The sequence below is a fragment of the Limulus polyphemus genome, unplaced genomic scaffold, assembly GCF_000517525.1.
Source record: "Limulus polyphemus unplaced genomic scaffold, Limulus_polyphemus-2.1.2 Scaffold2034, whole genome shotgun sequence".
Classification (NCBI taxonomy): domain Eukaryota; kingdom Metazoa; phylum Arthropoda; class Merostomata; order Xiphosura; family Limulidae; genus Limulus; species Limulus polyphemus.
This window is the reverse complement of record NW_013667644.1, coordinates 185-20,178: the sequence shown is the minus strand read 5'-3', so window position 1 is coordinate 20,178 and position 19,994 is coordinate 185. Positions and strand designations below refer to the sequence as shown.

General features: G+C 31.4%; 1 protein-coding gene across 2 annotated transcripts in view; it reads left to right on the top strand.

Annotated features, from left to right (window-relative positions):
* Positions 1-19,191, top strand: part of LOC106465736 (ankyrin repeat domain-containing protein 27-like) — a 69,827-nt gene extending 50,636 nt beyond the window's left edge. For both annotated transcript variants that reach the window (XM_013925974.2, XM_022393645.1), the window contains 2 exons: positions 9,387-9,450; positions 13,263-19,191. In XM_013925974.2, the coding sequence (XP_013781428.2) occupies positions 9,387-9,450; positions 13,263-13,323 (125 nt within the window). In that variant the 3' untranslated portion in view covers positions 13,324-19,191. The remainder of the gene's footprint in view (positions 1-9,386; positions 9,451-13,262) is intronic.
* Positions 19,192-19,994: the final 803 nt, after the last annotated feature.

Below are 19,994 nucleotides of genomic sequence, written 5' to 3'. Positions count from 1 at the left end.
ATAGGTTATTCATAATGAAATGTAAGAGAGAACTATCAACGAATTGTGAAAGAGAGGATGTGGCAGGAGGGGTCTGATTTTCTATTTGATAGCTCTGTAACCAAACAAAATTGAAGGCAATAAAAATTATGGTCTGTTTGAGCAATAATGATTTTATAGAGAGTATTTTATGTTTAATTTCATACATTTTCGAGGGGTGATGGATAAAATAGGAATGATGACATGCTAAGACAAAATGTGTCAAGTGTGTCACATCAGTGGAAATTCAGGATTTTTTTATATATTTTCTTGTATAATTACGAACGTAAAACTTGTATGCTATTAAAATATGGATTATTAGCTAAGACTTTATGCTATTCTAAGTGGTATAACATAAATAAAAAGTAGTATAATAAAGTTTTGAATGTAAGACACTAAAACCTTGTGTCTTGCGCAGTAAAGGGTACCTGTGAAGATAGGGTTAAAACACATCAAGAACCAGACATGAATAACTATTTCCACAATAAGGTAAATAAATATATACACAAAAATCAAGACTTATAAACACTGAAATTTCCATTCACTACGGCAATTCTCCAAAATAATAATCATGATCTAGCACAAAAAATCATAAATACAATACCTAAACCTGAGGTTATACTATCCATAAAACAAACAAAAACAAAGCACTAGGAGAAGATCAGATACAAACAATACTGTTAAAGTAAGGTACTCAGAGATTGTTTGACCACTTAACAGCTTTGTTTAATCTATCCGTAATTAAAATTCGGTGACGAGGAACCCACTTTGAAACTAATAATGGCTGGAGACTGCTTGAATGGGTAATGAAGAAAAACTTTAATATAAGTTTAACATAACAGCTAATGTACAACGTTTTCTAGAGATCATTTCAAAATTACCTGAAGTTCAAATGGCTTTAGAAAATTTCAGTAAACAACTGATCATTTAGTTAGGCTTAATGAAACCATAATAGATAGCTTTAATCAAAAGAAATGCACTGTTGCTTGCTTTCTTAATATCGAGAAAGCTTTTGACACAATATGGCATAATGGTTTAAGATTCAAAGAAATAGAATTACCAACAGGAGTTATTCGCTGGTTATCCAATTTTCTTGACCATAGAAAATGTTGAGGGCACCTTCTCAGAGTATTTTACTCCAGAGGTGGGTGTTCCTCAGGGAGGGGTATTTAGTCCTATCCTGTACATCATGTATGTAAGCGACATACCATTAAATTATATTAATTGTAATTCAACTTCACAGTTTGCTGACAATGTGGCTATCTGGAAGAGTTCTAACACACCCTCAATAGCATCAAACAATTTACAACCAGTTTTATATCAAATAGTTGAGTACTGTCAGAAATATAGAATCAAAATTTATATACCAAAAATGAAATTAATGTTATTCTCAAAATCACTTAAATTACATAGAAACCCTCCAAAATTATACCTGAATGGAGCTCTTCTTGATACCAGTTCTTCAGCGAAATTTTTAGGCCTAATATATGATTCAAAATTAAATTGGAGAAACTATGTATCCGAAATTACTTAAAAAGTGTTGCAACAAGCAATCTATCTCAAAAGACTAACAGGCAAAAACACAGGTGTATCCACAGAAAACATTATTAAAATTTATAAACAATATATCAGACCACTAATGGAATATGCATGGCCAGCATGGTTAAACGTAGCAAAAACAAATCTTAAGAAATTGCAAATAATACAAAATTCAATACTTACCACAGCTTTCAGAGTACCAAGAACCACAAAGTCAACATTTCTACATAATTGTGCAAATCTATCCCCACTGAAAAACAGATTGATATATTGCTTGTTCCACTACTTTAATAAAAATGATCTGTTAACAGAAATAGATCGCTATATCATAAATGATGTTGATAGGCCTAAGTGCCTTTCACCATTAAATTTCTGTTAGAAATTAGACCACCCACACTAGACATTAAAATTATTTTTACCAAGAGTTAGATATTACCGTGGTATTTAAAAAGTGTATTTTATGTATAAATACGTGTTAGTAAATATCTCTTGTGAAGAAGTGTTTTTTAATTTTGGAACTGTTTGTGATCTTACACAACCAAATGAAGTGAACTACTATGTTTGTGAGTGTTGGTGATCAAATAAAGAGAAGAATTTTTAAACTACACTAAATGCTACTAGCATTATATTCAAGGACATGACCCTGAAAAAAGGTGTAGAAGTTAAACAGTGTTTTGTGTTTGAATACCTCCAAGTAGAATTTGTCAGTCTTTAATATCATTAATTCAGGAGGGAGGGAGGAAGAGGTGGAAAATATACCTGACCCTCCCAGGTCCTTAAAAGACCTGAAAAAACCCTGTTCCGAACGAACAAACCCTCTGAATGTGGGTAAGTGAAATTGGCCATCTCAGGACCTTTTTACAAATTTACCTTCAAAATTTAATCAATCTACTTTATTAACCATGTGTATCAATAAAATTGCAGTAAAAACATAGCTAATAAACAAGTTTTAATAGTATATAAGTTTTGATTTCTTAATTTCAAAAGGAAATACTTAAATAAATTCTGTCTTCATTTTTCTGTATCATGTGACACATGTTCACTCCAAATTATATTTTTTAGATAAATCTTTCTATCTCTGATTAAGCTACTGAGTTTTAATGCAAATTATGAACCTATAGATATTGCTAAGATATCATCTAAGTTTATATTCTCCCACCATTTTGTTTTACTTAGATATGAACCAGAAAGTAATACATTTCATGAACTCCTATCACATACTGTCTTTTTAAAAATGTCAAATTCTCTCTTATGTTATTTATAACCAATAGAAAGAGAAGATTAATTTACTGGTTTATGTATAATGCTAGCTTGTTCTCCTGACAGATTTTGAATTATTCAGCATACAGATTCAAAATTACTATTGCCAATTCATCTTGACCAGGGAATATTTTAATACACTTCTAACTTAGTTAGAAAGCCAGTTAAATTATAATAGTATATGTAAGTTTTATGCATGTTATTATTTTGTATTCTAAGTTGAATATTTGAAATAAATAAAAATTCTGTAAGATATTAACAACAACCCTAACAAAAATTATGGTTAACTTTTTATGATGACTTTGAGTCTTTTACTGCAGAAGAAGGACAAGACTCACACATAAGTACTGAATTTATTGTTTTTTTTTTGTTTGCTTTTTATTTATTGCTATTAAAGTGACTAAAATGTAAAAATTAGGAACTTACAAACTTAGATAATAAAACATAAATGAAAAAAATTTAAAATTTCCCTTTGAGGTATGAAAGCGAGAAACTCATGCATTACATAAATAACATAACTTGAAATATGTATTTCCATGATGATTCCAAGCTTGATACACAGGTTTAATACTTAAAGATGGTTCACAGAGCAATAAAATAATAAACAATTGTTAACTGCTACAAATGTGAAGCTGTTTAGGGTAAATAATTCTTTTACAATCTGCAGTAATTCTAAAAAGAAAAAAGGAGTAATTTAGATTTATTTGCAATTTTTTTGTGGTGGTTACAAGATCAGTCAAATGGACTGAGCCCATATAGCAGTCATTTCCAAGTTGTGTGTCAAGCAACTTTCTAGGAGTGTTGTGACAGTTCCATCAAACAAAGAATAGTTAAAATATAAAAATCCTATTGCATGTGGCAGCAGGGGTGTTTCACAAATCAAGGTAAGTGAGTTAGAGTGTCATCATGAAAAAAGTTTGGTAACCACTGCCATATTGTGTTAGAGTAGGGAAAATAACTGATAAAATATAGGTTTACAGAAGAAAAAACTTTCAATATTCATTTAGGAGGTCCTAGAGGTTATGGAAATGAAATTTAAAAACTGTGATGAAAATATATTATAATCTTAACATAAAAATCACCTTGCACTCAAATTTTTTATGTACAAAAGACTTGTTATGTTTACTAATAGCTTGAGAAATTTTGTGAAGATACACTTATTATATTATGTATAGTTTGCAAAGTTGGTCAAAATGACTAAGCCTGTATGGAGAGAGTTAATAAATTTTCATTGATCTAAAGAAATCGGGCATGTTATAATGATTAGTTTTTCAAAGAAAATTAATTCTATGACAGTAGCTCAAGCCAACAGCTAGTGTTCCCTAAGTAAGGTATACAAGTACATACAAATACCCCCAAAGCTGTATTTAAATGTAGACTGTCGTTATTACATCCAAAGAACATTAATTTTTCTTTCAGTATAAGCTTCATTCCCAAGGGAAATTTTCCTATGGGAATGAAGTTTGTACTGAAAGAGAAATTAACATTTTTCTGTACAGAAAACAATGTAATATAATACCTCATTTGATAACTGAAAACCTTGGCTTTCTATTGGTTATAAATAATATAGTATTGAACGTCAGAGAGAACTATTGACAAATCCCGAAAGAGAGGATGTGACAGATGTGGGTGTGGCAAAAAGGGGCTGATTTTCTATTTGATGATTGTGTAACCAAACAAAATTGAAGGCTATGAAAATTATGCTTTGCCTGAGCAATGATAATATTATAATGAGTAATTTATGTTACATTTTGTACTTTTTAGAGGGGTGGTAAATAAATTAGAGAAGAGGAGTTGCCTAGAGAAAAAAAGACATTTCTCACACTAGGGGAATTTAGGATTGTTTTTAAATATTGCCTTATATAATTAAAACGTACATACTATTAAAATGTGGATTATTAGCTATGATTTTATGCTATACTAATTGGCATAACATGAACAAAATGTAGTTTAATTAAATATTAAATATGAGTTACTAAAAACATCATGACATGCGCAGTAAAGGATACCTGTAGTGAGAGGGTTAAATCAGGTCAGTACTCTCCAACCACCTTAAAAGTTATTGTATTACATGATTATTAATCCAGTCAAGTCACTTGAGAGAATTTGAGATGGCTACTAAACTGCCTTGAGTGGTACATGAACACTTCCTACTGTTAGATCTGATCACATCAAGGCAAAGTGTAATATTGTGAGCGGACTATTTCTACTTCAGGAAAAACCACTTCTAACCTACTGACACATCTGAAGGTAAGCCTTTTTATTATTTTTGTTAATATGAACTATAGTCTATGTAAATTATACAATATAATATAGGTAAACTAAATTTCTCTTGCATGTTAAGCTATATTTTTTGGTTTACAGAAAATTCTTCAAAAACAAATCTTCAAAATAACAGTTAATCAAATGTCCAATTTTTAGATCAATTTTTAATTAAATACTAATTTATAAAATATAAAAAAGGCATATAACTTACTTTTCGACAAACTTTCGAAGTGAAATGGACCGATATTATTCAATACATAGGGAAAGACATACATATGTAAAAAATGAGATATTTAATCAGAATGGAGAATGTTATTACATCATGATATTACAATAAGTAATTTTAATTAGACCATTAAAAATAATTTTAAAAAATCAATATTATTTATTTATTTTAAACATGCAAATAATCATTCATATTATTCACTAGTCTTTTGAATCTGTCTGCACAGTCATGATATTTTTTCCAACCAATAGAAGGTTCATGGCCACTCAAAAGCTACTCAGTACATAGCTCATTCAGACTTTATTCACTCTTTATCACATAAGTTAATTTCCATACATTTGAATGATTTGCAGAAACAAGCTCAAAATCTGTTAGTACAGACACGGGATGTAAGGCAGGACTAACCCCTTTATCTCTCTAAGAAGTCTAATAAATGTGTGATAATTTTTATTCGGCAACAATGCATAAATTAAAGGGATGGCAATGCTTTCTTGCAGCCTGTGAATCATATATAATTGTTCAAAAATATTTGGAACAGTCTTAAATGTTCCATCAGCATGCAAATGATCACAACTTGCTGATAATTGTAGGTTCCTTCTTGTACAGGAAATCAATATTCGATCATCTGTCATACCAGAGCCAATCATTAAAAACTGTTCTCCATTTTCAGTTTTAGTGTACTCTTCTGAAAAAACAATATCTCTTTGATAATTTGGAGTAACTAACCCTAGATTTTGTTTCCCACATAAATTCCAAATAGTTCTTTTTATGCCATCAACAGATGTCAACTTAGCTGCTGCAGCTTGGCTGAGTCCAAAGGATGCATGTGAGACAATATAATGTGGTTCATCACCTGTATTTTTTTAATCATTTTGTATGCTGTGCATTACATGCTTAGCTTTAATACTAGCAGCATTGCCATAATGGTTGTGCTCACAACACTCTAGAACATTATCATCAATTGTTATCACACAACCTTTGCATTTTTTTTCAAGTTGCTCACATTTCCAATAAACTTTTTCCTGCACTTGTTTGTCTTTAACAAATATATATCTGTTATAAGGTTTGTCTTTCTCACTCTCAACAAATTTTAACATTTTGGGGGGAAACAGTTTGCAATAAAATTATAACACCTTTTTCTGTATTGTACACACACACACACTCTGTGTACAACCACTTCACCGGACTGTTCATCACTTTCAGACACACTTCTCTACATGTTTCAAATCACCCAACACTCCTCAGCAGTGATGGCAGAGACTAACACATCAAAACAATTTTCCTTTCTTTATATATATATGTATAGTAAAACTGCATCTTGGTCAGGGTTCCTTTTTTGTTATTGTTGTTTTGCATTTGAGTGGTGCATCAAAGTACACTGCCAGTGGATTACTTCATTACTTGCTCAAGTTCTCATTTGAGGTCAAGGTCACTGACATTACAAGGTGTTATTGCTTGACTTGCATTGCGACCTTAGTTCCATGTTTCTGCTCTGACAAGAATTAAAATGAAACAAACATTATACAGCCAGTATGATATGTGAAAATTTGTAGTCCTAATTATTTAGTGGACACGTAGTGCTTATGAATGTTTGTTTCAAAGAACTGTTTTTCGAAGAATTTACCACATAGGATATTTTTATATTCATTTATTTAGTATTATATGTTTGTATTATTTTTATTATAAACTATATTCACTAATTAAACTACATTTCTCATGTTTTGAACTATATTCATCATTTTTATTTATTGTTATATGTTTTTTATTATTTTTATTATAAGCTATATTCTATATTATATAACTGAGATATGCTTTTATATTTCTAGTGTAATGATGAGGCAGAGCTCCAGAAGTATATATTTGGCTCTGGTACTTCCACCCAAGTGCAACAGCCTACAGTGACAGTTAACTGTACAGAATCAACTAAATATAAGTCTACACACCTTCATCAGAAACACATCACTAACAAACTTGTCAATATTTTTGCCTGTAAACTGCATCCTTCTTACAAGTGGAGTCACAAGTATCTTTCCACAGTGTTGGCCGAGAGCAGGTTTAATGAAGTCCAACAAAAAGTCATTTCTCTACTGCAACTTGTACCCAACATCAATGTCACTGTGAATACCTGGAGTAGCAGACAAATGTCCAGCTGTCTTAAAGTCACTGATAATTTTATACTTGACTGGAAAATGCAAACGGTCATGCTAGTATATCGGTGTTTCAAGGGGCATCACACCTCTGATAATGTTGCTGCTCAGTATGATGAAATAATAAATGTCTTTAACATCAACAAGGTGTCATATGTGACATCTAATTATGCATCCAACATGATCAAGGCTTTCTGCTTTCCTGGATTTGAACTGCAAAAACTACCTAGTGTGAGAGATGGTGATAGTTCATCTACAGATAGTGACTCAGAAGATGAATTGTTGGATGAATCTAAATCAGCAATTTATCCAAATTTATTCCTGAACATGACCCCTGCTTTTCTTGCATGTTACAGCTTATGGTCAGGAATGGCATAAATAAAGCTGAACCACTGCTGAAAGTAATTTCCAAAGCATCAGCCATTGTGTCCTACATTCAAAAATCAATGCAAGCAACTGATCTACTTGATGGAGAAACCATAGTTCAGTTGGTAACACCAAAACATTGGAACTCAGAAGTTAAAATTATTAAGTCTTTATTGAAGATTCCCCAGGAGAATTTGGATAATCTAGTTACTGGTACCTCAAAACTTACTTTTCATGATCGAACTGTGCTTGCAGATTTGGTGACAATACTAACACCTTTTGAAGAGGCAACAGATTTCACCCAGGGTCAGAACATTGTTACCTCCAGTTATGTGGTGCCATGTGTTTATGGGCTGATGACAGAGATTGACAGCATGCAGTCCAGATATATTTTAAATCTTGTCTCTGCATTTAAGAAATCTGTTCATGTCCGGCTGCCTCAGTATGAGCAACAAAGTGTCTTCTGCTTGGCTGTGGCATTGGATCTCAGATTTTAACTTCGCTAGACCTATGGTCTGTGAATCCAATTGAATGCTCCTGCAAGTCAAGAAAGTTTCCTCAACAAATAATCCTACAAACATGGAACCAAGAGAGGACTGTAAATCCCCCCCTCACAAAAGAAGCTCTTTAGTTTCTTTGTTGCCTCCAAGAAACCAACCACCTCATCATCAAAGGATTATTTGAAGATCCATGAAAAAAAACTTTCCTACCTTATCTCTATAAGCCAAATGCTACCTGAGTGTTCCAGCATCTTCTTCTCCCATTGAGCATTTGTTTAGTATCAGAGGAAAAACCATCAGACCTGATCGCTGCTGCCTCTCTGAAAAGACATTTGAGAGACTGATGTTCATAAATAACAATGGACAGTAATAATATCTATAAGTTTTTATTTTTTATTCTAAAACTTCGTTATAGCAAATTGAGAAATAAAAGTATTGAAATCTTATCGTCTGCTGTTTTATCATTATTGCATATTACTTGACAATTCATGAATACATTCTTATGTATTTGTATTTGAATGCTTAGCATTTTTCCTGTATTTGTTTTTCGATTCATATTCATAAAAATATGGAGTATTCGTATTTGTATTTGATTATTGATCTCCAGTATTTGCCCCATCTCTGACTATATTATTTATTGTTAATTTCACTATGCAATATTTGTTGTTGTTAGTTTTATTTGTAGTTTTACAGTTTTATTTAGAAGTCAGAAAATTTCATATTCACAGTCAAGGACTACAATATAACTCAGAAAAATAACCTTTAAGCCAGTTTGTGAATTGGATAATAGAGTAATAGTTGTAACAAGTAATGAATTTCAACCATTTGCAGTGATTTCTAGCTGACTCCAAGAAGACATACGTTATCAACTGGTCAAACTTTTCTAAATGAATCATTACTTCAAATCTAAAACTTTTTCTTAAACAGTAGTCAGGAATATTGTTTTCAAAAACACATTTTGAAAAGTTTTCTCATTTATCTAATTTTATTGGTGGAAACTATTGTACAGTTATATTATCCAGAAATTTGTATTAATTTCATATATATTTCTTTAATCTCAAACAGTTATTCCTGAACAACATCATGACAGTGAACGACATAAAAGGCAGGCCTCTAAAGATGGATTAGGGTAAAAATAATTTTTTTATTGAACATATATCTTAATGTACAATATTCATAAGTGAACATTCTGAAGTTTTCTCTTTTAATTAATTTAAAATTTAAAAACTTGGTTTATTCCAAAGCTAGGACTATTTTTTCTCTATTTTTTTAAATACTTAGAACATCCAAGAACTTGACCCAGTTGTGTTTAATTTTGTTTATTAATCCAACACAAATCATTACTCTGCACGTCATGTATTTTTAAGATTTTGTTTTATGCTCATCTGTAAGTTTTGCTTTAATTTGATGCATCTTGTTAGAAGTGTGTCTTGTATATGTTTTGCTTAGATTGCTACAAGCTTTTGTAAACAGGATTTAAAGAACATAATATATATACAAAGACAATGTTTCATTAAACTTCCAGTAGACTTACTACAGCCATATCCAGGCTAAAATATGACAAATTTCACAAAAAATATTCTACTGCTTATAATTTTTTACTTTTATAGATAAAATTAAAAATTGGACGTATTCAAAAATATTGGAGAATGTAGGGTTTATCTATGAGTATTACAGAAGAAAGTCAGCTAATTTCAATCTTCCTTTTTTGCATGGTTTTAGAAATTAGATTATAGTGATGTTAGACTGAAGTTGGTACTGTATTACTAATAAAGCATAATCATTGAGGATTTTATAGATGCTAAAATGATTGGTAGTAAAACTAAACAAGAGGGAATCCTCAATAGCCATGACTGTAATTAGATCTCAAATCAGTCAAGAGATGGACCTATGAGCTAAAAGTTTGTACTTGAAATAAAAAAACTCGGAGCCATTCTATGAGCTGCTATGCCATGGCTAAAAATTTTGAACAAAATCACCTGGTACAGTTTCATTAAAAGATAACCTGAATCTGAATGCATATACAGACATAACTAACCAATCAAAATTAATTCAGAAACTACACTCTAATTGGCAAACAGTAATAAGAGACTTTAGTATTTCTTAACTCACAAACATAGGCTTGGGGAGGGGAGACAATTGCCCCCAAATTCTGGCCCAAATAGTTTTTCGGGTAAAAATCACCCAAAGTATTCGGGCAATAGCTCCAAACATATCTATAACTTTTATATTTGCAAATTGATTCTGTCTTTTCAGGAAATATATTATCCACATGTAACATTTTCACTTGCACCTTTTTTAACCCCTTAGTGCCATATGGTTCTGCATTGAAGTCATTGGAACCATTTTTTTCAAGTGAATTTAAACCTTATAGTACATGATTTTAAGGTCAATTTTATATTCTTGTGCTAAACTTGCCCCCCCCCTCGGTCAAAATCAAGCCCCTACGCCTATGCTCACAAATATTATACTTGCCATGCACTCCTTTTTTTTACCTCTCTTTCCAAATTATGATTTTACCTTATATATTTTGATATTTAGTCATTTCCCATGCTTTTTGTAAAAATTATCTCTTAATATTTCATCTGAGTTTACAAAAACTTGAAGCTCTGTAATTGTGTTTCTGTTCAATATGTAGATTGCACTAGTAAAGTTCAATGGATTAAGATAAACAATTAGAACAATCATTCTCTCAACAATCGTAGATACTTGGATTAAACTTAAACACCCTTAAGTTTATGTGATATATGAGGTGTTTCACAAACTTGGTGCCATTGTGATAGCTAGCAAGTCACATCTTGTAAACATTTGTTGTATGCCAACTGAAATGCACTTCACTTTTTGGAAGTCTATTGAAGCCCCACTCAGATACCCATAGCAGAAATATGTGGCTTTGCAGCTTGCTAAGATGCCATTGGCATGTATTTATCAAGATTTTTCTATTTAGAAATTTGGGAGATATGCAGAAATTTGTGCAGAGTTTGTATGAAGATATATAAGATTTTTTTATTGACATCAAAGAATATAGTTGAAAAGTTTTTATTTACTGTAATGATACATGTTTTTGATACTTAAACATTCACATTTGAAAAATGTATTAATGTTTTACCACTGTTTAGCACTTTTAAAAATATGTTTACCTTTTTTCTTTTAAGATTAGCTTTCTTGATGGTTTGAAAAGTGTTGTATTTATATTTATCATTTTTAAAAATGTACTTTCAAGTGCCTTAGATTTAATAATAGTTATCTTTTGATTGAGAGTATTTTATATTTATCATTGTTAAGCTTGAATTTGAGTATTTTATGTTTGATATTGTTAAACTTAAAGTTAAGTGCTTTATGTTTGATAGTATTAAATTTGTATTTAAGATGTTAAACTTGTAATTGACTCATTTTTTCTGAAAACATAACTTAATGATAAAGTAAAACATGAATGTGAGAATAGGAAGCATTTATTAAACGTTTTGGAATCTTTAAAATTCTATCATCGGTGATCTATAGGTACAAAACAAACAAACAAACAGTATTTGCAATTACAACATAAATATATACATAAGAAGTAAACAATTTGAATATACATGAAAATGAAAAATGTGGCACAGATGAAATAATTAAAATAAGTTTAAATCAAGTGAAGACTGTATTATTTAGGGATGGAAGGAGGGTTTTTATGTTTCTTTTATAAGATGTTCAGTATCATTTTTGGCTGTTAGAGAATTTTGAAGTTGGAGAGAGAAATCACATATCCTGTTTCTGTATTTTGCTGATAGATAGTGGTATTGGGAGGGTTTGTAACCTTTCTTCCAGTTTTTATAGATATGCTCATGTGATCATTTTGGTGACGTTTGATTTGACTAATATAGGAGGCCATACAGTTTCCACACGTGTATAAGTTGATAAGATGTGGGCAGTCGGCAAACAATCTTTGTAGTGGAAAAATTTTTTAGTCTGAAATTGGGTTTCACAATAACCTTAAGGTCAGTTTGAGGATAGTAAGAGTTACATAATTTTTTCAACTGTTTCGTGATAAGGGAGCTCTGCCTCCCAAGATATGGTAAGCAGTCGTATAAGGGAAGTTTGGGTACAGTTGGTATCTTAGGTGGTTTGACAAACAAATTAGTTAAGAATGAGGAAGTTATATATAAAGAAATGTTTAGAGTAGCTGTTTCGAAAGAGAATGCTTTGTATGGAAGTAATTTCTTTATGAAGGGCTAGATAAGATGAGGTGCATTTGTACGGTGTATTTAATAGACAAAGAATAAGATTGTGTTTGAAAGAGAAACCAAACATCACCTTAAAGTACGAGCATGTGAACACATTGTCATGTCTATAAAAACTGGAATAAAGGTTATAAACCCTCCCAACACCACTATCTTTAAACAAAATACAGTAGTAGGACATGTGATTTCTCTCTCCAACTTTAAAATTATCTAACAGCCAAACATGATACTGAACATCTTATAAAAGAAATATTATATATAAAAACTCTCCTTCCATCCCTAAATAATATACAGGCTTCACATGATTTAAACTTATTTTAACTATTTCATCTGTGCCACGTTTTTCATTTTCATGTATATTCAAATTGTTTACTTCTTATGTATATATTTCTGTTGTAATTACAAATATTGTTTGTTTGTTTTGTACCCCTAGATTACTGATGATAGAATTTTAAAGATTCTAAAACATTTAATAAATTTTCATATTATCACGTTCGTGATGTTAAACTTCTATTTAAAAGTCATAAGAGTGTTTTCACACTTAGATATTAAGGATTTAAATGCTTTGTTCATGTAGTACCTTTCAAAGTGTTTTAAGAGTATTTTTGCTTGTTTCCATAAGTGCAGATAATTAAAAGTTGTTGAGTAGCTATGATAATTATATTTTAAATTCCTATGTGTAAAACGAAAGAAAAAATGCTAGAATTCTTTTCTGTTTCAGAGAATTTCTGACAAGTCTTCAACATAATTCTCTAGGGGTCAGTTTTGGAAAACAAAACTAATGGTACAAGGAGTAACTGAAGATCAAGAAAGATTTGATTGTAGAGTGTGTCATTTATTTCTGATCTGTAAGTTACAAAATGTTCACAGTTGCCACGTGGGTCAAAGCAAAAGAGGAGAATTATTGTTTGATTGATATTAATTGTTAATCTCATCTTCTCACAGAAGCATTCTAGCCAGTGTTGAGATGTTTTATGGAGATTAATTAAGACATTTTATTACATAATATTTACTTATTTTTTGAGAATTATCAAGAAGTAAGTTTTATGTTTCCTGTTAAGCAGCTATGTGAATAGACATGAGATTTTGGTTTTACTGCTAGAAAACTCCCAACTTTTTCATTGGTTGTTTTCTTCAACATACTGATACTGGATGCTCACTGAAACATTTGATAACATAGGTTTATAAGAACCTTTTATCGAGATGAAAAGCAGTATTCCGTTTAAATGCACTACTCTTTGTTTAGCTTGATCAGTTAATGTCCATCAAGTGAAATTATTGTGATTCCTTTATTGTATGTTGGTAACTATTTATTAGATTATTAATTATCTTCTAATTTTTGACAAGTTATGTATATATATACAAATCTTTGAGTGTGTATACTCACACACATGTATCTGAATATATTTGTATATGTGTACATTGATTTGTCTGGTTTTATTTCATGATGTGTGAAATGTCATCCCGAAACACCCACAATGTTAATGTTTTATGGAAAAAATTAACCATTGCTTCATTTTCTTACCAATGTTTTATCCCACAGAGTTCCTTTTTAGTTAAAATAATTTCAGTTGAGTGTAGGCATTTCCATTTTATTTTTTAAAGAGTTTCAAAAATGTAAGCCATCAGAGCCATCAGTTAGTGTGATATCTCTCATTTTTGCACAAGCCTCCTAGTAATACTTGAACCACTAGTTAAATCAGAATGACTGATACAAGTACTGGTGTTCTCCATCTTGCAACAATCTTCCAGTAACACTTCTGCCCAGGTAATTCATTGTAACTGATGCAGGTACTGGTAGTCTCTGGCTTGATACAAACCTCCAAGTAATACTGGTACCATTAAGCAGGCCTGTATATGTAATCAAGGTATTGGCTTCTTCTATTTTGACATCGGCCTCCCAGTAATACTGGTACCATCATGTTTGTCATTATGATTGATCTTGGTACTACTATTCTACTAGTAACACTAGTACTAACAAGAATGTCAGTGGGGACAGTAACCTCTAAATAATAATTCTTTCCAAAGTCTGAAATTCCGTTTGACGTAGATGTGTGGAATTTTTGAAAAAATGTTTGTCCAAGGGACAAAGTAATAGAGAAACCTCTTCCTCATCTCACAAAATACATATGCAAAAAATAGAATATTGTATTTGACAGTGAATAATGGAAACGACAGATTCTGGAATTCACAAACATTGAGAAGGTGAAAAGAAGAAAAACGTGTTGAAGAAGAAAGTATAACAGTAAAACTTATTGTCCAAGGCATCAGCTGATGTGAATTCTATTACTAATTAAATAAAAATAAGATGAAATTTTAAGAGTCTCAGATTTTTAGGTAAATACTCAGGATAGGTAAATACACAGTACCATGTAATGTAAAATAAAGTTAAGATTCACTATTACAGAACACGGGCTTCTGCATTTTCATGTCTCCTTTTCAGCACAACTTTTGCTTGTGAAAGAAATGCACACACAGAGCTTATTTTATAGTGGAAGTTCCAAGTTGTTTCATGACACAAGGCATCAGAAAGGTGCAACAAGTGTTATTTTTTTACACTTGAGGAATTGTGATTATCATATCAGCTGCAAATTAGCCAAAATGACATATTAAACTTGAAATTATGTCAAAATGAGAACCGTGGAAAGCTTGCTTATCCAAAGATTGCCAAACATTAACACCTCTGAAGTCACTTTAAGAAGAACCTCTTCTGATATCTTTTGCCCAGAAGCAACTTGGAACTTCTTGCTATAAGATAAGCTGTTTTTATTTTTTTCACAAGCAAAAGATAGACTGAAGAGAACACTTGAAAGGGGTAAAACTTGTTTCTTTATAAACTTGTGTTCAGTAACAGTGGATTTTAACTTCATTTTAAAAAAACAGGGGTCTATAAAATTGGAATTTTACCCACTATTTGGATTTTGTTGCTTGCATACATTGGCTCACCTTATCCCTCAAATGTGTGAAAACCACAAAATTGTAAAAAAAAATTGCTTTTAATCTTGTTCACAACTCTCACATAAAAAATGTGGCACTTATGTGTCATTTACATCAAGTGTTTACTTTCCATCTGCAGTCGTTGATTGATTGTTGCAGCATACTAAATACCTTCAGCTGTGACAAGTGGCCTTATTACCTGTGTTTCTTGTGTTGTGTAAGTCATAGTAACCACATTATTGATGCTGAATATACACACCACTTCATTGCTGTTGCACCTGTGTAATACAGGCAAAAATAAGTTAGAAAAGGTGAGTTACTTTGTTTATCATGCTGAATCCAGAAAGAGTTTACCTTATTGAAACATATCAGGATGAAATCATTGCAGAGAGAAAACTATTCCTTTTTGTTTACTGACCCACCTCTCATAAAGTCCATCCTGTTATAGAAGTATTTATGTGTGTGATACCACCTGCTTCAGTGGAGTTTGGTAACCACAGACATTCTTCATGGAAAGTCCAAATTTACATCACCTGCATCAATCTTTTTCTTCATAAATCTCTTCCATAATAAGCCTTCAGGTTCTCTAGTGTGTTGGGTAATTTCGCTAGTTTTAGCATGTACTGTGCAACAATATAATCATACTCTGTGTTTTATATGAAAGTAGGCTGATAGCAGTTGAAAAGAGCACTTACAGTTCTTATATAATCCCCTATAAAAGGTCAACAGATTGTAGATACCATATCTGGTAGCTTCCACTGGATTGTGCAACCAGTTATTGCTTATACCATACCGCCACACACATTTTTATGACAAGTCTTGGAAAATTGGATTCCTCTATAGAATGAAGATTAAAGCCCTTTTGCAGAAAGAATTGTAACTGGATTTCAAAACACATTATATGGGATATCCAATTACATCCCAATATCCTCTTTTATAACAACTGCATTATGTGGCTGTATCTATTGGTGAATGTTTTCAGCATCATTTCATAATATGAGATGAGTAATTATTAAATCAGTATTGGCAAGATTTGGAACCAAGGGCTAATACATGTGTCCACCAGCAGATACAACTCTTTGGTTTGACAGTTGCACTGTCTGTACTTATTGATAGTTTGTTTTTAGAATGCATGTTTGACTCATTTTTTTGGATGTACATATAAGTGCCATCTAAAACATCTTTGTTTTCTACTACCAAAAGCTCCCATACAAGAGGACAGACATGGTTAGATATCAATTTCTAAAGGTTATGTCCAAATCTAAAATACAGAAAAACAATTGCTCACCAAAGCATAATAAACTGGGTTTATTGTTCTCTTTACAGCAAAAGTATTTTCCAAATGCAGAATTTTAGACAGATCTCACATGGGTACTGTTCAAAGATGGTATCCTGGAAGGTGATCATCAAACTGAGATTTGGCTAATCCAATCAGATTCAAAAATATTTCACCTTCAGTTAGCTTGTGAGACCCATCAGAGTCTGTTCTTACTGCATTGTTTTTAATGTTTGTTTTTACAGCTGCGTCTGTATGTGTTCTCCAAAAGGTCAATCAGACCAAAGTTGGGTATAAAATGTTTTCTTTTCAGATGATCTTTATAACACTGGGCTTCAAGTAGGGATGACAGTATAAGGCATAATGTATACTGGGGTTTATGCATTAAGTTTTGCACCAGCCAGTTGAGTATGTTTTGGACACAGCACAGTTGGTATGACTGTTGCCTGGTGATCTAATGTACAGTCTTAAATGTTTAGTGCTTGTACAGTCTGGTTTACTCAAGGATGTATCAGAAGTGGAATGTGGAGGAGGAGCATAGCTTGAATTATTTTTACCATTTTCACTGTCATCAGATGTATGTCATTTGGAATAACTGTAATATTGATGGCATTTATTGGCACATATAACAGCATCCTTGACAGAAATTTTCTTCTTTATTAAGTTGTACCTTTTTAGGTCACCATCATATGATCCTGATATGTCTTTTTCCTTTAAGTACACACCCAACCAAGCGTACAGAACAACTGTATTATTTTGGCATGACTGAATAATGTATCTTTACAATTACTTTATTGTAAGCCCAATAAATCACTCAATAAGGAGTATCACAAAACATCATTGATTTCATTATCACAAGCAAAAGTGTCCCAATTTCATTGGATAATATAATTTTTAATGTGTAACTACGAAATTGGTTCTACTGAGCATGATGCAGTTTCATTGGCTGATATCTAGAGTACATAAGATTAGTGCAAAGCATATACTGAAGATTAAAGCTATTTCAAGGTGGCACTCATGTTAAAAATGGATGCAAAGTAGGAAAAAGTTACCTTAAACTGAGCAAATGGCCGTTTTATTAGTAGGCAAATTTCAATCTTATAAGACCCTTTCCCCTTTTAAAATACCAATCAAACATTTTAATGAAAATATTAATAAATGATACAGAATATGAAATGTTAAAATTATCTTAAATATAGGTTTAACTTCTTATTTATAAAATAAAGCTTTAAAGTGTTTATGAATATCAATAACCTAATTGTCATAGTTGATGAAAAGTTAGGCCTAGGCTTGTATGTTGTGAGAGAAACTATAGAACGTGCATAGAATGTAAAATGATAACTTAGTTAAATGTTTTCGGATAAAAATTTAAGCAGACTAATAGACCTCCCATCTCTGTTACATTTTTAGTAATAAAGTAATAGCATTTTATGGTTGTATTATTGACTTTATAAGTTACTTTAAAACCTAAAAAAAATATAAAAATGTCACATTATAATTTTTTCACATTCTGTTCGTTAAGAGTATTAAACACGTGCGCATTTTATTTTATTTGCTAAAAGTCGCTTTCGAAGAAATGTTTTGTTTAATAGCAGAACGTATCGGTTAGGTTGGACCTATGGCGTCGAAAAGTATATGAAATAGTATTTGTATACAGTACAGGAAACTCAGTGCTGTAGTGTAAAACCGTTTCGCTACACCAGGTGTGATAAAAATTACGTTGTAGTGGAGATATGTTAACTAAAATTTTCAAATCAAAAGTGTACAAACAGAAATTCAGATATGTCTTTTGTTAAGAAGGCCTTTTATTTAATGTCAGAACTCATCAGTTGTATTTATGGAAGCCAAAAACACAACTGAAATGCTATTGTGAACCAGCCTACGTGTGACTTAGATACATATTTGTAGGTGTGTTATTGTTAGATTTGTATTTATTGTACTTTTCCGAAATTCGTGATCCTTTATAGATATATATATATATATATATATTGGAATATCAGTATACAAAATTCATGTGTTATAATTTGCCAACGTTGTTTTCAGCCAGTCTCCGTTGTGTTGCTTGTTAATCTTTATGAAAACTTCCTGAAGGTCTTTAAAAAAAAGCAACGAAAATGCAGCAACTACCTTCAGGTGATTGTCATGATTAAAGTGAGAATTTTTTTACACTTTTGGGGGAAGTTGAAACTTTAATTGGAAGATGTGGTTAGATGATCATGAATAACTTGTTGGAATAATTAACTAGAACGTACAGAATGTAATTCAAAATTGATGTTTTGTGAGATTTATGATTGTATTGGTGATTTGTGATAGTTTTGTATTTTTTCATATTGAGATTTAGTTTATGAACTGGTAAAGTATTTGGTGTAATTATGATAACAATTTATATTATCTTGTTATTTCGTACAGTAAGTAATAAAGACCTATTGGATGTATACCTTGTGCTGTTCAAGACTCGTCTTTTTTAGTTTTCCACGATAGGAAATATATTTAATAAAAAGTTTCGGTAAAACAGTTGATTCTTTGGCAATATTGCAACTTAAATGTATTTGCTAATAATATAATATCTATTTCTTTTATAACAATAGTTCCATCTTAAAATATACACTGTATATTTGTAAATATATAGGCCTCCAATGAGTAAATCGCAGAAATGTAGTTGTTTGAAAATGTTAACGATTTAACACTTTTTCCGGGCCTGACTCTTTTGCGCATGTCACGACCCTCAACAGTGTAATATTCAAAATGTTATTGAAAAACTTTGTTGTCGGTGTAAATTATAATTCGACTTTGTATATCATACAAGTTAAACTTCTTAATTTCAAAACGAAATATAAAAAAAAGTCTGAATTTTCATTTTCTGTCTCGTGATTTTGATAACATAAAACATATATAAAACTCATACTTAAACCTTCACATAAGATAGTGTCTTATTATCTAACTTGAAACAAGTACTACATTCTTAAAGAGTAAAAACAAGGTGTAGATGGTATCTCGTGTGAAAGTGGTAAGAAATATATTGGACATGCTTCTCGTTCTTTGGAAATCAGCCGCGAAAGACTCCAATGTAGTAAGCATAGGGGAAAATTTGAAAAGTCTACCTTAACATTATCAATTCTAAGTTGGTTACAGAATACTTTGGGGAGCAATTTCTCTCCTACGTCAGCCCAGAAATAAAAATTAACATGATTGTTTAGAAATTATAAAAGCAGGTGATTTGACTGTAAACTGTGACAGTGG